The 17,234-nt window shown below is 44.7% G+C and overlaps 1 protein-coding gene and 1 long non-coding RNA gene across 2 annotated transcripts; one reads left to right on the top strand and one right to left on the bottom strand.

Moving 5' to 3' along the window:
- Positions 1 to 22: 22 nt before the first annotated feature.
- On the bottom strand, positions 23 to 2,270 carry LOC139030211 (uncharacterized). Its single transcript, XR_011482495.1, has 2 exons — positions 1,875 to 2,270; positions 23 to 1,148 (listed from the first exon to the last, which is right to left on the bottom strand). It is a non-coding gene; the product is annotated as an uncharacterized lncRNA (long non-coding RNA).
- Positions 2,271 to 2,424: 154 nt separating this feature from the next.
- SMIM20 (small integral membrane protein 20) lies at positions 2,425 to 14,510 on the top strand. The gene is made up of 3 exons (XM_020897617.2): positions 2,425 to 2,646; positions 13,028 to 13,084; positions 13,836 to 14,510. The coding sequence occupies exons 1-3, from the start codon at positions 2,538 to 2,540 to the stop codon at positions 13,871 to 13,873; spliced, it is 204 nt and encodes a 67-aa protein (XP_020753276.1). The 5' UTR covers positions 2,425 to 2,537; the 3' UTR covers positions 13,874 to 14,510.
- Positions 14,511 to 17,234: the final 2,724 nt, after the last annotated feature.

Here is a 17,234-nt window from a genome sequence, read left to right as displayed (position 1 = left end):
ACAGAAGCCAACTCAAACTGGCTTCAGTGAAGAGGGGACTTTATTGGCTCATGTTACTGAGAAATCTGTTTGGGGGCACAATTGGCTTCAGGAGCTCAAATGTAGTGTCAGCATCTGATTTCTCCCCAACTCTCAGCTCTTCTGCTGTACTGTCCTCATTCTCAGTCTCCAAACGGTGGTCCCCAGCAGCTCCAGGGTCTCATGCCTTCAAGTTCAAATCCAGCCTCCCAGCAGCTGGGATCGACTATGGTTGGCTCTATGTGTGTCATTTGGCTGGGGGGATGCAGCCACATTGGAAAATCAGACCTGAGTCCAGTGCCGGTCAATCCCTATGATGAGTAAGAGAGCTTGGTCAGGCTTGGCTGTATGGTTAACATTCGGAACCGGGAAAGAGTAAGGGTTGGAGTTAGGGGGAGAAGCCCTAGTTTACCTCGCAGATCGAGAATGGGAGAAGAGTGGTCTGCCAAAAGATATTTGGGGTACTATTAACAGAAGTGGATGCTGGGAGGCTAAAATGTGCACTATAACTGGGATTTTTTTTTGGTTCATTGGGTCTTCTTTGCTGCCTGCAGACTTTCTCTAGTTGCAGCATGCGGGGCGCTACTCTTCATTGTGGTGCTCTGGCTTGTCACTGTGCTGGTTTCTCTTGTTGCAGAACACGAACTCTACCGCACGGGTTTCAGTAGCTGTGGTGCACAGGCATAGTTGCTCCGCAGCATGTGGGATCTCCCAGGATCAGAGATCAAACCTGTGTCCGCTGCACTGGCAGGCAGATTCTTAACCACTGGACCACCAAGGAAGTCCTATACCTGGGATTTTTATATCGTGTGATATAAAGCATGCATTGCAGCTTCCCTCTTTGCCATGAAGTCTTCTGTCTTCATCCTAAAAAGCTCCTGCAAGCGCCCCAGGACCAGCTGTCTCAACCTACAGTCATCTGTCTTCCTCTGAATTCCTGTAGCCCACAGGACCTTGTCACTCACCAGCATCGGGCTGAGTTGGGTCATCAGTTATCTTGTTATGTATATGTCCTTTCTCTTCATCCACTTGGCAGGATCCTGGAGAACAAGGGTCACGTCTTATTCATCTTTGTGCCTCCCAAGCACTTTGCCTGATGCTCGGGGGATAGAAGACTGTCCATGAACCTGCTGACAGATCAAACACCTGATTTACATGCTTCTGGAAGTATGGAAGTAAATAGTAACTTGATTCAACTACAAAACTACCAAAACAGAGGAAACCTGTGCCCTCTACACCATTTCTAAAGGATCGTAGATAATTTCCTCAACTAATAATGATGCTGCGGTCAAGACTTGTTGGGATTTTATTTGCTCCACAGCCCCCAGTAGCTGGTGTCATTCTTTTTTAAAATAGGGGATTGAGTGAAGGCCCAAGGAATCTTAGTCTCAGCTGCCAGTACCCCTGGGTGGGTCCTGTGCCGGCAGAGCAGACATAGAAGCCTGGAGAATGGCAGTCACAGGAAGAGGAAGCAGACGTCTGTCCTCAGTGGCTCCCCGCTCAGGGAACGAGGCAGAGCCCCAGGGTCCCTTCAGTGGGACTGGCTGCTGGCTCCCAGCCCTGTGCTGATCTCTATTCACTCTCTATCCTCATCCACAAGCCTGACATCCAGCAAGGGAAAGGAGAGAGGAGGGCACGGAAAATCAGTCGGAATAGATCTGCTTTGTAGCTTGAATGTTGAAATATCATTCCTCCCGGGTTAATCTTGGTTCTGAAGCTCCTGTGGCTCCGACTTCAGAATCCCTTGCAGGCCTTCTTGGCCAGGCATTTTGCACTTTTGTCTCTAATCCCCTCAAATCGCCCTTTAGGCCAAGTGACTTGTCCAAATCCGCGCAGCCAAGCCAAGATTCCCTCACCTGTAAAAGATATGGAGAAGGAAACGGCAATCCACCCTAGTATTCTTGTCTGGAGAATCCCATGGACAGAGGAACCTGGCAGGTTACAGTCCATAGGGTCGCACAGAGTCAGACACGACTTAAGTGACTTAGTAAAACATACGAGGATTAAATCAACGAGCTTTAGAGATCCTCCACCTCCTAGTGTAGTCAGGAAAATCAGTTGCGAGGAAAGAACCAAGAACCGTGGTTGGTAAAGGAGGGAGTGGTAAACGAGGTCAGAAGAGCGGTGGGTGGGGCAGCTGAGAGAAAAACTAGGCTGGGCGGGTTGCGGCTGGGGGAGGGACTGGGAACCGAGAGCAATGAGCAATTAAACCTCCACTCTTAGCTGCTGGTTCTCGCTGGGCACTAAGCGGTGCCGGGACAACCGGGGAGGCGGTGCGCCAGGCCTGAGGCCCCGCCCCACGTCGCCCTAGCCCCACCAACCCCTAGGCCCCGCCTCTGATTCCACCCCTGCTCCCGCCTCGCTCTACCTCGGCCCCGCCCCAACTTCTAGCTCCGCCCCCAAGACCCGGAAGCGAAAGCTGTTCCTCCTCTTCCGAGCGGGGTCACGGCCCAGCCGGCGGGAGCTTGGTTTGGAGAGTCCCGGGCACTCGGAGAATCCGGGTAGCCCCGGCTGGAGCCATGTCCCGGAACCTGCGCACTGCTCTCATTTTCGGTGGCTTCATCTCCCTGATCGGCGCCGCCTTCTACCCCATCTACTTCCGGCCCTTAATGCGGCTGGAGGAGTACAGTGAGTGACCTCTGACCCCACGCGGCGTCCCGAGCCCGCTGACAGTGATATCTGACCCCACGCGGCCGCCTGGCCCTAGTAACTCCCTGCTTTCCCTTATCATCCCCACGTGGGGCCATGGACTGAGGTTGGTTCACGAGTCAGCGAGACCCGGGTTAGACTCTGGCTGTGTGCACTTTCGTGACCGGGGTCAAGTGACTCGACCTCTGAGACCTTCACCATCCTCAGTAGTAGTTAACTGTGTGTGTGCGCGTGCGTGCTGGGTCGCTCAGTCGTGTCCAGCTCTTTGCGATCCCATGGACTGTAGCCCGCCAGGCCACTCTGACCATGGAATTTTCCAAGCAAGAATACTGGAGTGGGTTGCCATTTCCTACTGGGATCTTCCCAATCCAGGGGTCGAACCTGCGTCTCTTGTGTCTGTATAATATCTTTAAAACTGGCATCTGGTGAGACTCAAAGGTGGTAATAAAAGCAGTTAACATAGTAGGTCAACACTAAATACTAGTTCGTACTGGTATTCACTGGAGGCTTTTTAATGTGTCTTCATTAAGCACGTTGCCAAGATCTCCTGGAGTAGGAAATGGCAACCCGCTTCAGTATTTGTCTTGAGAATCCCAGGTACAGAAGGGTCTGGGGAGCCCCAGTCCATGGGGTCACAAAGAATCGGACACGACTGAGCGACTAATACTGGATCATTTAATTTATGCAGCCTCATTTTGAGGCAGGTTATTATTAAGTGTTTTATGGATGGGGAGTCTCAGAGAGGTTGTATTACATGCCCAAGGACACACAGCTAGTAAGTGGCAAGACTAATATTCCAACTTCCGCCTTCATTTCCGGGCCTTCTTACACACCCTGAAGCTGGGAATGGTGATGAAGCTGGGGAGGGATGGCCCCTCATTATCCTGACCTTGAAGGTGTTTTTATGGCACTTCATTTCCACTCCCAAAGATGTCATTGAGCAGACATGTTTCAAACCTAGACTGTTAACCTGGATTTTTGAGTTTTTCCTCTCCTTTCTTCTCAAATCTTTTTTTCACATTCTGCTGTCTTCCTTCGTTTTAAGCCGGCTGCTCACATGACAATGGCGAATATCCTGGGAGTAATTTTCTTCCTTAATCATTCAAGTCCTATCATTCTAAAAGCCAAACTCTCCTTCCTTGAGACCTATACCTCAGCAAGGATTAGCACTTTGGTACGTCTGAAACCATCTGTCAGAGAGAAAATATCAGGCATTAGAGGCTCATTTTGTTCTCCAGGAAACCTGAATCATCTTGAAGATGGAAGAAGGCCAGCCATGCCCCTTGAGAATATTAGCGGAGGCTGAAAGCTTGGCGATCTAAAGCCGAAAGCTCCGTGTAAATGCTCTGCCCATTACAAATGCTACAACATTTGGTTTCTGAGACAGAGCGTTTTAAGCACACGCTCAGATTTCCTTGCAGCTTCTTTTTTATCACCCGGGATTGAAATGGTCTGCATTCTGCCTTCCAGCCTGTCTCTGTGCACCATGCATGGGGTAAATAAAAATGGGGTTGAGTGAAGCCTTGCATAATCTGTTAACCCTCCTTACAAAATCCTGTTCACTGTTTTCTGATAGCCTCTAGAGTTGAACTTGGGTCAAGAGGATTCCCCAGAAAAGTTTTAGTCTAGGACGACTAGAGCAGTGGTTTTTCAACTAGGGGTGATTTTTGTCCCCCGGGGACATTTGGTTCACAAAATGGGTGCCATAGGGTAGGGTGGGGTGGGTGAGTGTGCCACAGGCATCTAGCGCGTAGAGGCCAGGTTCCTAAAGTTTGTGCAACACGCGGGACAGCCACCCATAACGAAGAATTACCCAGCCCAAAGTGCAGATGTGCCAAGATTGAGAAACCCGCCTCTGGTTCAGGGTGTGGGTTGTGCTGTGTCTCGCAACAACAGTCTTACAGGTCCGTGGTCTATGGTTATCTGAGTCACTTTCAGACAGACAGATTAGGCCTTTTAAGTGAACACTGAGTGTGTGGCTGCAATATCAGCATTTTTAAATGTAAGGCAGTCAACACCTGCCTACGTTTCTGGTTCAATTTTAATTAATTTGGACACTCTTATCTGAGTTATAACTGAGTCCTTCAACAGGTAAATGATACTGTATAGCTAATATGTATTGAAAACGGATTATATGTCTGACACTCTTCCAAGCACTTTTTATATATTAACCCATTTGGTGCAAACAGCAACCTTTTATGGTAGTTGCTATGTGATCATCAGCCCCACTTTATACGTGGACAGACTGGGGTATAAAACAGTTAACTTGTACAAGAACCCACAACCAATGAGTCCCAGATTTGAACCAGTGCCGTTCACTATTACATCAGGGCACCATACTGCCTCTCTAAGAAGATAGAGGGAGAAAGTCAGATGAGGGTCTAAGTCCCTTCCTAGAAGAGGATCTTAAGATGAGCTACTTAACCTCTCTGAGCCTGGCCTGTTTCCCCATCTGTAACAGTGAAGTTTGCAGGACTGAATTTACATGTTCTGAAGTGAATTAAATGAGATAAAAGGTGTAGAAATACTGATTTTTTATTTTTGTTTTGGTTGTTCAGTTGTGTCCAACTCTTTGCAACCCATGGACTGTAGCCTGCCAGGCTCCTCTGTCCATGGAATTTTCCAGACAAGAATACTGGGAGTGGGTTTCCATTTCTTTCTCCAGGGGATCTTCCTGACCCAGGGATCAAAACTGTGTCCTCCTGCATTCACAGATGGATTCTTTGCCGCTGAGCCACCAGGGAAGCTCATATTTTTACATTAGGAATCCCATAAAAACATTTCAAAAATAAGGAGCTACATGGGCAGGGAAGTGAGACAAGGAGATTTAAGCAGATGCTCAGACCCAGGTGAGGTGTTTGTGACCAGGTCATGGAGATGCGCTGTGAGGACGGAGCTTCGATTCATTTCAGCATATTCAGTTAGCATTTATTTAGCCTTCTTTTTACTTTTAAAAACCTGTATTTTAACAGCAGTGTGCCCGGCACTGTGTTAGGTGCTGGATGTATGAGACTGGACAGGTCAGGCAGCGCTCTTCTCATGCCTCTGTCCCCACCCGCGTCCGACCCCTCTCCCGCCACCCACTCCTGGTGCTCTGAGTGGGTCTCCCTGCTCCACCAGCACCACAACCACCCCGTTCTCTACCCTGCAGCCACGCTGGTCTTCCTGGCTGCGTTGTCGTTGCATTTGTGATCAGAGAATTCAGACCGTGTGATTTTGATTCTTTGATACCGGTCAGGACTTGCTTTGTGACTTGGTATAGGCCAGTTTTTGTGAATGTTCCCTGTATGCTTGGAATGAGGTATGTTCTCTTTGGGGGCACAGAGTTTTGTGTATGATGGTTCCAAATCATTCTTAATTCTCTTACTTATATATCTTGAGGCCATATTAGTTGTTGCTCACAATCTAGAATGTTCTGAAGAATTTTTTTTTTCAATTATCGTTATGTAAGAGTCCTCTTTATCCCCTAACATGCCTCCACAATTCTGTCTTATCTAATATCATCATAGTAACCAGCTTTCTTTGGGTTAGTGTTTTGCTGGTATACATATTCTCTTATATTTAGCCTTTATTTGTCCTTAAGTCTTATAAGCAACCCAAACTGGGATTTTTTTTTTAAAAATCGAGTCTGATAATCTTTAAAATTTTGGATTATTTTCCCTATCTTATGTTTTCTATTTAATCTTGTCTCTACTTTTTTTTTTCTCTCTCCTTTTCTGCTTCAAGGCTTCTTTATTTAATTTTCTTGCCCTCTACTCATTTGAAAGTTTTACATTCTGTTTTTCTTCTTTTGTTTTGACGATTTAGAGCTAGTCAGTATCTTTACCTTCTATGAAATAAACAAAGACCTTAGAAGGCCTTAGCTCTTGTCCCACACTCCCCACCCCTCCTGCCTTGTAAACACAAGAAACTTGCTTCCCAGACCACTTAGGACCATCACTGTTTTACATAATCACTAATTGTTTCTCTAGACCACTTAGGACCATCAACATTTTACACAGTCACTGATTGTTTCTCTTGACCCACATTCTTTATTCACTGATCTTTCTGTCTCACACCTTTCTAGTTTCAGTTTTCTTCATTCTGAAATACATCTTTGTGTTTCTTTGGTGAGAATTTGTAACTGGGAAAATACAGGCGTGTGTGTCAGAAAATGTATAGAACCCCAGGTTTTCCACTGCGCCTGTTGAAAAGCCTATTGTTGTGCCTTTTGCTCTTGGAATTTGATCATCTCACTTGCTTATTTTAAAACACTTGAATAACCCTCTGCTGTCCTCAGAGTCCAGCTGGTGGAAAATCATTGAAATGTTCTAATCAGGAGCGCAAGGTGATCAGATTCAGCCTTTCCAGGCAACTCTGACTGTATGTGACGAAGGGGCCGGAATGGCCAAGGTTGAAGGTAAGAAGGCCAACACCCAGGCAGGCTGTGCTTCCTGTGACTTCAGGAGAGATGACTGTAGCCTGCACCAGAGTGCCGGTGGTTATGAGACTGGGCAGAAGGACCGAATTCAGGAGCCAGGTTTGAGAAATAAACCCTCTGCAGGGGTTTGTGACTGATTAGCTCAACGGCAAGCAAGGGAGAGGAAGGAGGCTGGCCCCAGCTTTCCGGCTCCAGCAGTTGAAGAGGTGTGGTGCTGGGCGTTAAGGAATACATGAAGTCTGTTTAGGGGGTGAGGGGACACGCTGGTTCAGTTTGGGATGTATTGAGTGTTAGGTACCTGGATGTGCTCCTGGAGATTTCCCCTAGGAGGTGGGGCGTGCCAATCTGGAGCCGAGCCACAGGATCTGAGCTGGAGCTAGAGATGGCACACCTTCAGCATCGGATGGGAAGCGGAGTCCCTGCAGCAGGTGGGGCTCCGGGCAGCATTCCGAGATTGAAGGCGACAAGCTGGTCCAGGACAGAGTGCAGGTGAACACTGGCACTTGAGGGTCTGAAGAGCAAGTGGTCAGAGGAGGAGGGGCCTCCTAAGGAGACTGACAAGGAGTGGCCAGAGTGCGAGCATTAAAACTGGCAGAGGCTGCAGTCATAAGCCCCAGGAAGATAGCTCTTCATGGCAAAGGGTGTGATCAGCAGGGCTCGGCTGCCTAGAGACAGTAAGGAAGATAAAAACTGAAAATGTCCATCGGATTTAGCAAAAAGAAGGTGAAGCTCAGTGGCTGTTTTGTTAAGAGTGCTTTCAGTGGTTTGAAAGCAGAAGGCAGATTGCAGCGGATGAAGAGTAAGTAGTATATTAGGTTGACTATATGAAGACGTTGGGCTCTCTGAAGAGGAGAATGAGGAATTGTATTTGCAGCTGGTCGAGGGCGCCAGGGGAGCGGTGGTTCTGTTTTGTCTGGGAGCATTGGGGAGCCAAGAGGGTCTCTGGATAAAGAAGGCTGCTGGAGGAGTTAGGGGAATCTAGACGTCAGATGGAGGAGGAGCCTTGGACCCAGGGCGGGACACTTCTTCCACCAGCGGAGGAGGAAGGGCTGGCCTGGATACAGCTAGACGGCGGTGTGACTTTGGGAGGTTGTGGGTCCTTCCTTGTCACCTTATCTTCTGTTCTCTTTGTGACGCAGGAGGTCTGGTGACTGCACGTGAGAGGCACGACCCCCAGCCAGGCTCTCCCACCTCGGGACGCTTTCTTCCTCGGGCCTGGTGGTCTACCTCCACCAGCACTCCTGGCTTTGCTCTTGTTCCTGCCTTTCATCCACTCCTTCTTAGCCTTTCTCGTTGGCTCTTTTTCTTCTGAGCTTGTTTCATAGCTCTGTGGTCCCCAGAATTCTGGGCAGACCAAGGAGAAGCCCATGGTCACTGGAAGGCCTGGGCAGACGCCCAGTCCTTGACAAGGGGAGCCGGAGGCTGGCAAGGAGCGCTGGCCGTGTAGGGCCCAAGAGTCACTGCAGGAGCTTTCAGCCGGGCCAGGCTGACAGATGCCGGCCGGCCTGGGTAGAGGGTAGGTGGGCTTCCGGGCCCTGCTGGAATAAGCCCCAGGGCGGTAGGAAAGAGGCAGAAGGCCCCTTATGTAAAATACAGCCAGGATCTTCTGCTTTAAAAGCAGACAGGCCACCGTTGTAAGGCTGCCATATTGAATTTCATCTTGACATTCAGTGTGACCTTCAGCTCTTTCAGTAACTCAGCCAGACTTTACCAAGTGTTAGGTAGCATACAAGGTCAGTTCACTGGTGATTCCTGATACTGAAATGAGCCCTGGGGAGATGGCAGTTGTCAGTCTGAAACCAGGAGTATTCAGTTAGTTCTGCAGTCCTGCGGGGGAGTCGGATGTTACTTTTTAGCTCTCAGCCCAGTGTGGTTTGTGGGAAGAGCCCATGTTTAGGGAAGCGCGCAAGTGATACAGCCTGAAGCTTAATTGCGTTTTGTCTTAGAACCAGCCAGGGATTCTGAATGTGGCCTTTTAAAAATAATAGCATTTCAGAGCAACCTATGAAATGAGACAAAATAAGATCATTTCCTGCGATCCTGTACATTTGTAACTAACTTTAGTTAGATGTGGAGAAGCGTAAAACCGTAGGGTTTTGCCAGGAGCCTTGCGCTCATTCAGCCCCCGTGTTTAGGTGACTTGCTCAGGGCCACTTAGCACATTCGTTGCTGGCTAAACTCTCGACCGAACTCCCCAGCCTTGTCTGCTGCTTGATGAAGCCCAGTTGCACCTGCGTTTAGGACAGAGGAGGGCCTGCCAGCAAAGCCAGGGTGGAGGAGCATGCCCCCTCAATTCTTCCTCTCTTTGTGCCCCCATCCACAGCGTGTGGTAGTCGGGGCAGGCCTGTGAGAAGCCACTTGATGAGGAAGTGGCATTTTCCCTATTCCGTGGCAAGTGCTCAGAACATGCTTTTTATTCCTTTCACCTTGAGTAAAATGAATTGCAGACTAAAGTGTTTTTTTCTAACAGGCCCTACAAAGCTGTCTGGATTCCATCACACACCCTGGTGAGAAATAGAGGTGTTCCCAGGATGGGGAGGAGCCCGTGCTTCCAGTGGCCCCTTGATGCCCTCAGCCACCGGCTCAGACTCGCTCCCATGGCATACACATCCAGCCGCAGACTGCAGCAAAATGGGAGCACTAGAAGAGTACTTTTCCATTTTATATTTGCTATTTTAAAAGAGACTTTGACTTAATCATCATGAAATAGTCAGTGTTGGACTTCCTTGTTTGTTTTGCAGTTGTGTTTTTTTGTTGTTAAAAAAATGCAACTGAGAAAATCTAAGGATAGTACAATGAATCCCTTTATGTTCTTCACCTAGATTTACCAGTTGTCAACATTTTGCCACATTTGCTTTCTCTCCCGACATGTATGTGACACATCTATACACACATGCATACATAGAGATATGTGTATGTTGACATATTATATACATATTACTGTTACTATTATTTTGCTGAACAATTTGAAAGTTAGGTCGCAGGCCTTGTGAGCTTTGATACCTAAACACTTCAGCCTGTATTTCCTGAGCACAGGGACATTCTCTTACATAATCATAGTTATCCAATCCAGGAAATTTAATATTGACACAATACTATTATGTAATATACAGTCCATATTCAGAGGCAGTCATCTGGCCAGTTAGCTCAAGTGGTGAGTTGCTTGTACTTTAACTGGTTCATTGGCAGGAGATGGAAGGGGTGTTCTTGAGGTGGTGGTCTCGCTGCAGAGGGTCCCGAGCTGACGTTCTGCACCTGCTTTTACGTTTCTGTCTGCTAGTGCTCCCCAAGAACACCATCCCGAACAAGACTGCCGAGGGGGCTGGTGCATGGGTGTGCTGCGTCCATTTGCTGTAAATGTTAAATAAAACAGTAAGTCACACAGATTTCACAGTATGGACATTGAATATAAGGATGGGTTTAAGACTTTAAAAAGTCTTAAACTTTAAAACTTAAAGAAGTCTTAAAAGATGGGTTTAAGACTTTTGCTACTGTACAAAAATGAGCCCATCTGCTTGTATTGCTAAGTTTTGAATAATACAGCTAAGGAGCCTCGGTTAAACTGCAGATCAGCTCGCTGCCTTAGCACCAGGGGGCAGGGTTGGACTTGCTGAGACACTGGAGAGGGGGCTTGTCTAACTGACTTTGCAAAGCTCCCAGCCCAGTGCTGCGTATTTGCATTTTAACCATTTCACTCCTGATGGAAATATGCTCACTACCGAAAAGTCAGTAATTAATTTATCCTGATTTGCCCACATAGTTAAACCCCTAACTTCTGTGTTGCCCTTTTCCTGAGGCCCAGATACATCTGCTGTTTCTCTAATGACAGCAGAATAGACACCTGTCAGCTTCATCAAGACATATTTGCTAAGTCCCGAGGGGCCAGTTTGTTTCCCTTTAGCATATCCCACATTCACAAATAAAGTGTCTTTGTGTCATATTGTGAATTTATATAAGACTGTTTTGGTCTTCAAGCACTTACAGAACATTAATGGATAAAAGAAGCAGGGGATGTAGATAGGATGCTAATACCAGTTTTCACTCTGTACAAACTAGTTCTGCAAATCAGTTTAAATTGCCCGTCCAAGCTGAAAAAAAGAGGTGGTTGCATAAGGACAAGGATTATAAAGAGATTATGGTCTATTTAAAATAAATCCTCAGCCTCTCTCCAACCTCATTAGCAATTAGCAAGGAAGTGTAAAGACAGGGATTCCTTTCTCTTCTTTTGGTTCTCTATTGCATTATAAGAGGTGAGAACACAATTAGGCATTCTGTTGCCACCAGAAGTCAACTTCCTTTGATGCTTGGCAGACTGCCAGTTTCTTTGGCTTTGTACAACCTGCCTCTTGTAGCATGTGTTTGGTACACCAGGCTATCTGATTGTCTTAAATCTGGACATCTAGAACGCTTTCTGGCAATCAAGTGTTTTTTAAAAAACTCATCTCTTCCTTCTTCCGTAATACTGGAGAATGGACCTTTTAGGTGTGAAAAATGATATCTATTTTTGTTCCTGGCACTATTGATGACAGTGTAGTCTTCTCCTAGTTGGCATTTTCTAAGATCATGTTTGAGACACATCCCTACTTGGAGACTTACATGGTGACAGCGTGGTGGGGCTCAATCCTACAGGAATTCAACTTCTTAGGAAATAAGATTGTCTTTTGTGTTGAGTTATTTTAGAAAGTCTGACACCTTAGAGGCTCCATTATCACCCACTCTAAATGGAAGACATCCTTTGGCATCTCTTGGTCCATAGGGACTTGGTTGTCATTTACCTGCTATTTCAGAGAGGCCTGGTGAAACGGTCACCGTTGTCTGTAAGGGGCTTCTTTGTGCTGTATCTTCTCTGTCTCACTTAGAACTGGATGTCAAGATTCAGATGATCCCTACTGCCCAGTGTTTTGGTTGCCAAAGCAAAACTTAGCATTGATAAAACCTCAGATAGGTCCCTTAAGATTGACTTTCCGTCGTATCACCAGAGAAGCAAGTTCAATGAATATTCGATTTGGCAAAGCCCTGTTTCTTGTAACTTCATGAGAATCCAGAGGCCAGAGTAAAGAAAATAGCCTAATATTAAAGAAGAGTTAAATATGGATTTAAAAGAAACACTTTTAGCCTGATTAAAACAGAGGTTTGATTACAGCACTTAATTACTATAATATCGTAGTAAACAGCCTTTGGCTCCAAGTCTTTCTGCTGAAAAGCCACAATTTGTTTGTCAAGATACTTAAAATAATAAGTCTTTGTTTTTACAGCCCTTGGGTTTATTTGAAACCACTTAGAAAGATGTGTCAGAGTGCTTGAAGCCCACAGACATGAAATGCCCAGTTTCTCTTGGCCCTCGCCTGTTGGACATCTCCAAAGAGATCAGCTAAGCTGCTGTCACTAGAACGCGCTTACTAATTGGTGCAGCACCTGCAGTCAATTAGGGAAGCTTCAATTATCCAAACCAAAGCCACCCACCCAAAGATTAATTTTCTGCTCTATTTCCTATCAAAAACATAGCATATTTAGCTCTGGGTCTAGGCCTTCAGTGGAGTACATTTTAGACACATAAACTGCATCCTTTCCTTGTTAATTGTACTTGTTCCATCAATTCAACAGCCCTGCCCTCATCGCATCACACCCACTAGTTCTTTCAAAATTGTTCTTTTTCTGTTGTTTTTGTTGCCTTTCCAAACTGCTGAGATCACCGAGAAAAGATGTTCATTGGGAGTTTTTCTTCTGAAGTATGGCTTGCTTTCTTTCACTGAAAATATCCAGTCTTTTTGCTTGATAGGATCCAACTTCCATTACCTAAAAGCTCTGGGCAATGGCAGCTCTGAATTTAATAGCACTCAGATATACTGTTCTCTTATTGTCCCATGTCCATACAAAGAGTTCCACCACTCTGCCCCCCACCCCCTCTCTGAAGAGTAATTTTTCTGTTGTGTTTCTCAGAGAAGGAACAAGCCATTAATCGAGCTGGTATTGTTCAAGAAGATGTGCAGCCACCAGGTAAACTTAAAAATCAAGACAAAAATCGCATGTGAACTGCTGCGTTGTTGGGGGGAGGGATGTGCTTTGCAGAGAAATCTTTTTTACTTTGAGGCTAGATTGTGATTGTGCTATTATTTTTCAGCAGTTGCCATTTTAGAGGTTGCCACCCTAAGACTTCCTCTTAATATTTCACTCCGGAATAGTTTTTGCAAGTTTGCATGTTTCTCTTGAGTTTGATAAGTGGGCATAAACATGTAACAAGTGTGCAATTAACTATGAAGCATAAATAGCTATTTTGCAGACTTATTTACCCAGCACCTATTTAAACACAACCCTCATGGGAAAATACTGTTTACTTGTGAGCTATTTTAATTGATGCAGGATTCTGCTTTATACAGAAGCTCAGAAGTTCCCTTTATGGCTGAATGGTTAGTTACTTTGAGACAATCCAAGTTGGCTGAGAATGAGAGGTTTCTAGCTTATTAGCCAAAACTCTTGTGGCAGCAGTCTTTTTTTAATTTATTTTTTAACTAGGCCAGATACATATCTCCCTACTGTGGGGCAGATTCTGAGCCATTTAAAAATCTCTCTTGGCTGCCAGGGCTGCCCAGCCATTCATTCTAGGTTTCCAGCAGCTTGCCCAGACTACCTCAAACTCCGTGGAAATTGCACAACTTCATTCTGATGTCGTCTTCTTTGTTTGGGGTTGAGGGAAGTGGTAGGAAATTTAAAAATGAATCCTGTTTTTAATTCATGTTTCTTTCTATAGGGTTGAAAGTGTGGTCGGATCCATTTGGCCGGAAATGAGAAGATTAACACCACCTCTAATGATGCAAGTAGACAGAGACGTCATGCTTTCAGTTCTGCAGAAAGTGCAATAAGTCACCTGGCTGGAGAACACTGGCTGGAGCAGAAAACTCTAGAAGGCCATAAAGAGTCCTGTGCGTGAGGATTACGTCCTTTCTTAAAAGAACCCTGGAACAAATCATACTATTAGGAGGGTTTTCATGATTTGGTTTCCTTTCTAAAAATGAAGCTGTCTCACTCAACTGGGCTTGAAGGCTATCTACATATTATTCAGTCTCTACCTCTTAGCCAGCCACGCTGTGATATGAATACAAGCAACCAGTAGACTGGGAAAGATCCTAGACTGTTTTGCCATCCTCCAAATAGGAAATTTCAGGGGAAAACTACCATATTGAGCAGCCTCATAGGGCTCTTTGAAAATGTTAAAGTTGATAAAACTCTTTGAGGACAAGGTACATTGTACTCTTTAGGAATAAATAGTTCAGCTTAACTATCTCATTCGGAAGGTTGCTGCATTTTGAGAAATAAATTTGAAGCAAACTAAATGGGTCTGCATGCCTATTAGAAATCATTGTTGAATTGACTGAAGTGAAAATGTATATATTAAAATGATTTCTCTTACTTCATAATGGTGTAAGTTTTTTGGAAATCCTTTTTTATAGGCTCATTAATTATACCAAGAAGTACTGTTTGACTGGATTATATTTGACCAGACATTTGATTATGTGGTGTTTGTCAAGTAAAAATCTTACAGGTAAATAGCAAATATGTTGAGACAAATGTTCATTGAATGCAATTCTCTACCAGATACCTCGCCAGGTGCTGCAGAGATGAGATGATACTTCTTTCCTTCTCTGGTCTCTGTCTGACCTGTAATCTAGATTCTGTGTTTTCAAAAAGACACGTCTTTTTCATTTTTTGATTCCCCAGAGTGCCTTGCCCATTGCTGTATGCTCTCTTTTATTTTTATTTATTTATTTTTTGTATGCTCTCTTTTAGATGAGCTGCCTGATGACATAATTTTATTATTGTGAACTGGGAGTAGGCCTAATAGAAAACTGGCATGTTAATTACTGTCAGAAAGATTGATAGTTCCAAAGTCATCGTTTCTGGTCAGCATTCCTTAACATTTAATTGACTCATAGTTAACAACCCAATAAAAGAAGTTGACTCATTCGGGGTACATTTAACCACTCTTCTTTGGAGGGGGCACCAGGAGGTGTGACTTAAGAGTCAAGCATCCTGTGGGTGCTTAATTGAGATTTCTCTGTGACTGAGGCCAATGCCTGTACCATCTGCTTTGGAAGACATCCAACTGAAATGACTGCATCTGAGCGTCATAGACGAGAGGGGCCTCGATGGTCTGTCGGCTGGAACAGACTCAGTTTATTCTGAGTGGGCTCTTTGTCCTGGCCTTGACCCTGCCCTTGGTCTACCTCTGCAGAGATAAAGAATCTTTCTGTCCTGCTCGGCTGCCTCGATGTTTATAAAAGGCTCACTTTTGATGGTATCAGAGGTGTCATGTCAGACTGTGCTGCCCACACTTGAAAGAAGCCCAAGTTGTAAGAGATGCTACTTAACGAGGGTTGAATGAAGGCCTGGTAGTTCATCCATGGCTCTCCAGGTGTGCCTTCAAGATAACAAGGAGAGCACTTGAAAGAGGGGATCTCGGTCACAGTCACATACAGTTAGGAAACAGAGCCATTAAGTTCATCTGCTTCTCATTTCACAATTTCCAAGAGAGACATGACATTTCCCAAGTGTATTTGATCACAGAACATTTTTTACCAGTTATCTTCTGGGCCTCGTGACTTTTGGGGACATTCGCCAAATAGTCTCATGACCCTTTATCACTCAAACATTTTTGAGAACTCCCAAATGTTTTTTCTTAAGTGGATTGTACCTATAGATGCTTAACGTGTTAGAAATTAAAATAATTTTTTTTTTAATATTTAAAAATATCCATAGGAGACCTAAAGTATATGACATTTTTGTGTGGAAAAATTTTATTTTCCAAAATTAGTTTGCAAATTTCTTCAATGTCTGGCTTAATAGAAGACTTTAGATTCTCTTATCTACTTCTGCATCTGATCTATTGCTGTATCACATGTCATATGACCTCTGGAGAACTACACCCTCATAAGATGAGAGTAAAAAAGGCAAAAAGCCTTTGGTAGGATTGTAAAAATATTTTTGATCGTGCAATACCCCTAGAAAGATCCTAGAGACCCCTCCAGGCACCTGAACCACACTTTGAGTCTAGTTTATTTTTTTTCTTGGTCTTACACCTTTGGAGAAATATGTATCTGGTTGCATTAGTTCTCCTGGAGTTGCCCGTTGAGGGAGATTATAACCGGAGGGGAGAAACAGAATTTCCTTTGTGGTTGTCAGTTGAAGTTGTTGGATCCTTCATTTTCAATGCCAGACAGTATCCTCTTGAGGAAGACTCTGATTGACTTTTTTTAAATCTCAGCACTAGAAATAGCCACACTGCTGAGCAGTTGGTACATTTATCCTGTGAACACTGATTTCTGTAACTTGTTTCCCTCTTTGTATTGGCTGATAGGAGGCTCCACCACATTTGTGGTTCAACTTGTTGAAAAGTACCTTGTGGAATGTATTCGAGCCATTACATTACCTTTATTCTTTTTTCCTCTGAACTTATTTTCATTTCTGCTTTCTCACTTGTTTTCCATCTTATATTGTATGCTAGATCGGTCATTTTAAAATGAGCCGGAGCACAGTGTTTATTTAATTGAAAACACTTATAATCTGTTAAGGAAAAATGATGTAAATTCACAGATAAAATAATGTGGAATATTAAAAGTGCCTTAAACAAGGTTCAGGGTATCTACTGACATTGGGCACATGCAAACCCCATGTCCCTGCAGTTCTACTATTTATGCAGTAGAAATGCATCTGTAAAGCCACCAGTAGGCATGGACTGTAAACCCAGCAGCTCTGGAAACTCCCCAAATGCCCATCACACAGTACAAAGAGTAAACTGATACATTCACACAATAGAATACAATACAGCAATGAGAATGAACAACAATGCAATGAATCTTGCAAGTGATGCAGAATGAACAAAAGCAAGCTGCAAGAGCTCTTTGAGATTCCATTTAGATAAAGAATAGAAACAGGGTAAATTAAGCCATGGAATTGGGATTCAGGGTAGAGACTGCTCTTAGGAAGAAGTGGGGGTAGTGACTGGAAAGAGATACAGGAGGTCTTCAAGGTGCTATGTTCTATATATATATATATATATATACTTTTTTTTGGGGGGGGGGTGCAAGTAACACCAAGTCACATGGGTGTAGTGAGTTTTTTAATACTTCCTGAGCTGCACAATTTCACATAC

The sequence above is a fragment of the Odocoileus virginianus genome, chromosome 21 (genome assembly GCF_023699985.2).
Source record: "Odocoileus virginianus isolate 20LAN1187 ecotype Illinois chromosome 21, Ovbor_1.2, whole genome shotgun sequence".
Classification (NCBI taxonomy): domain Eukaryota; kingdom Metazoa; phylum Chordata; class Mammalia; order Artiodactyla; family Cervidae; genus Odocoileus; species Odocoileus virginianus.
Note: the sequence above shows the minus strand (reverse complement) of the source record. Positions and strands in the feature narration are given on the sequence as shown.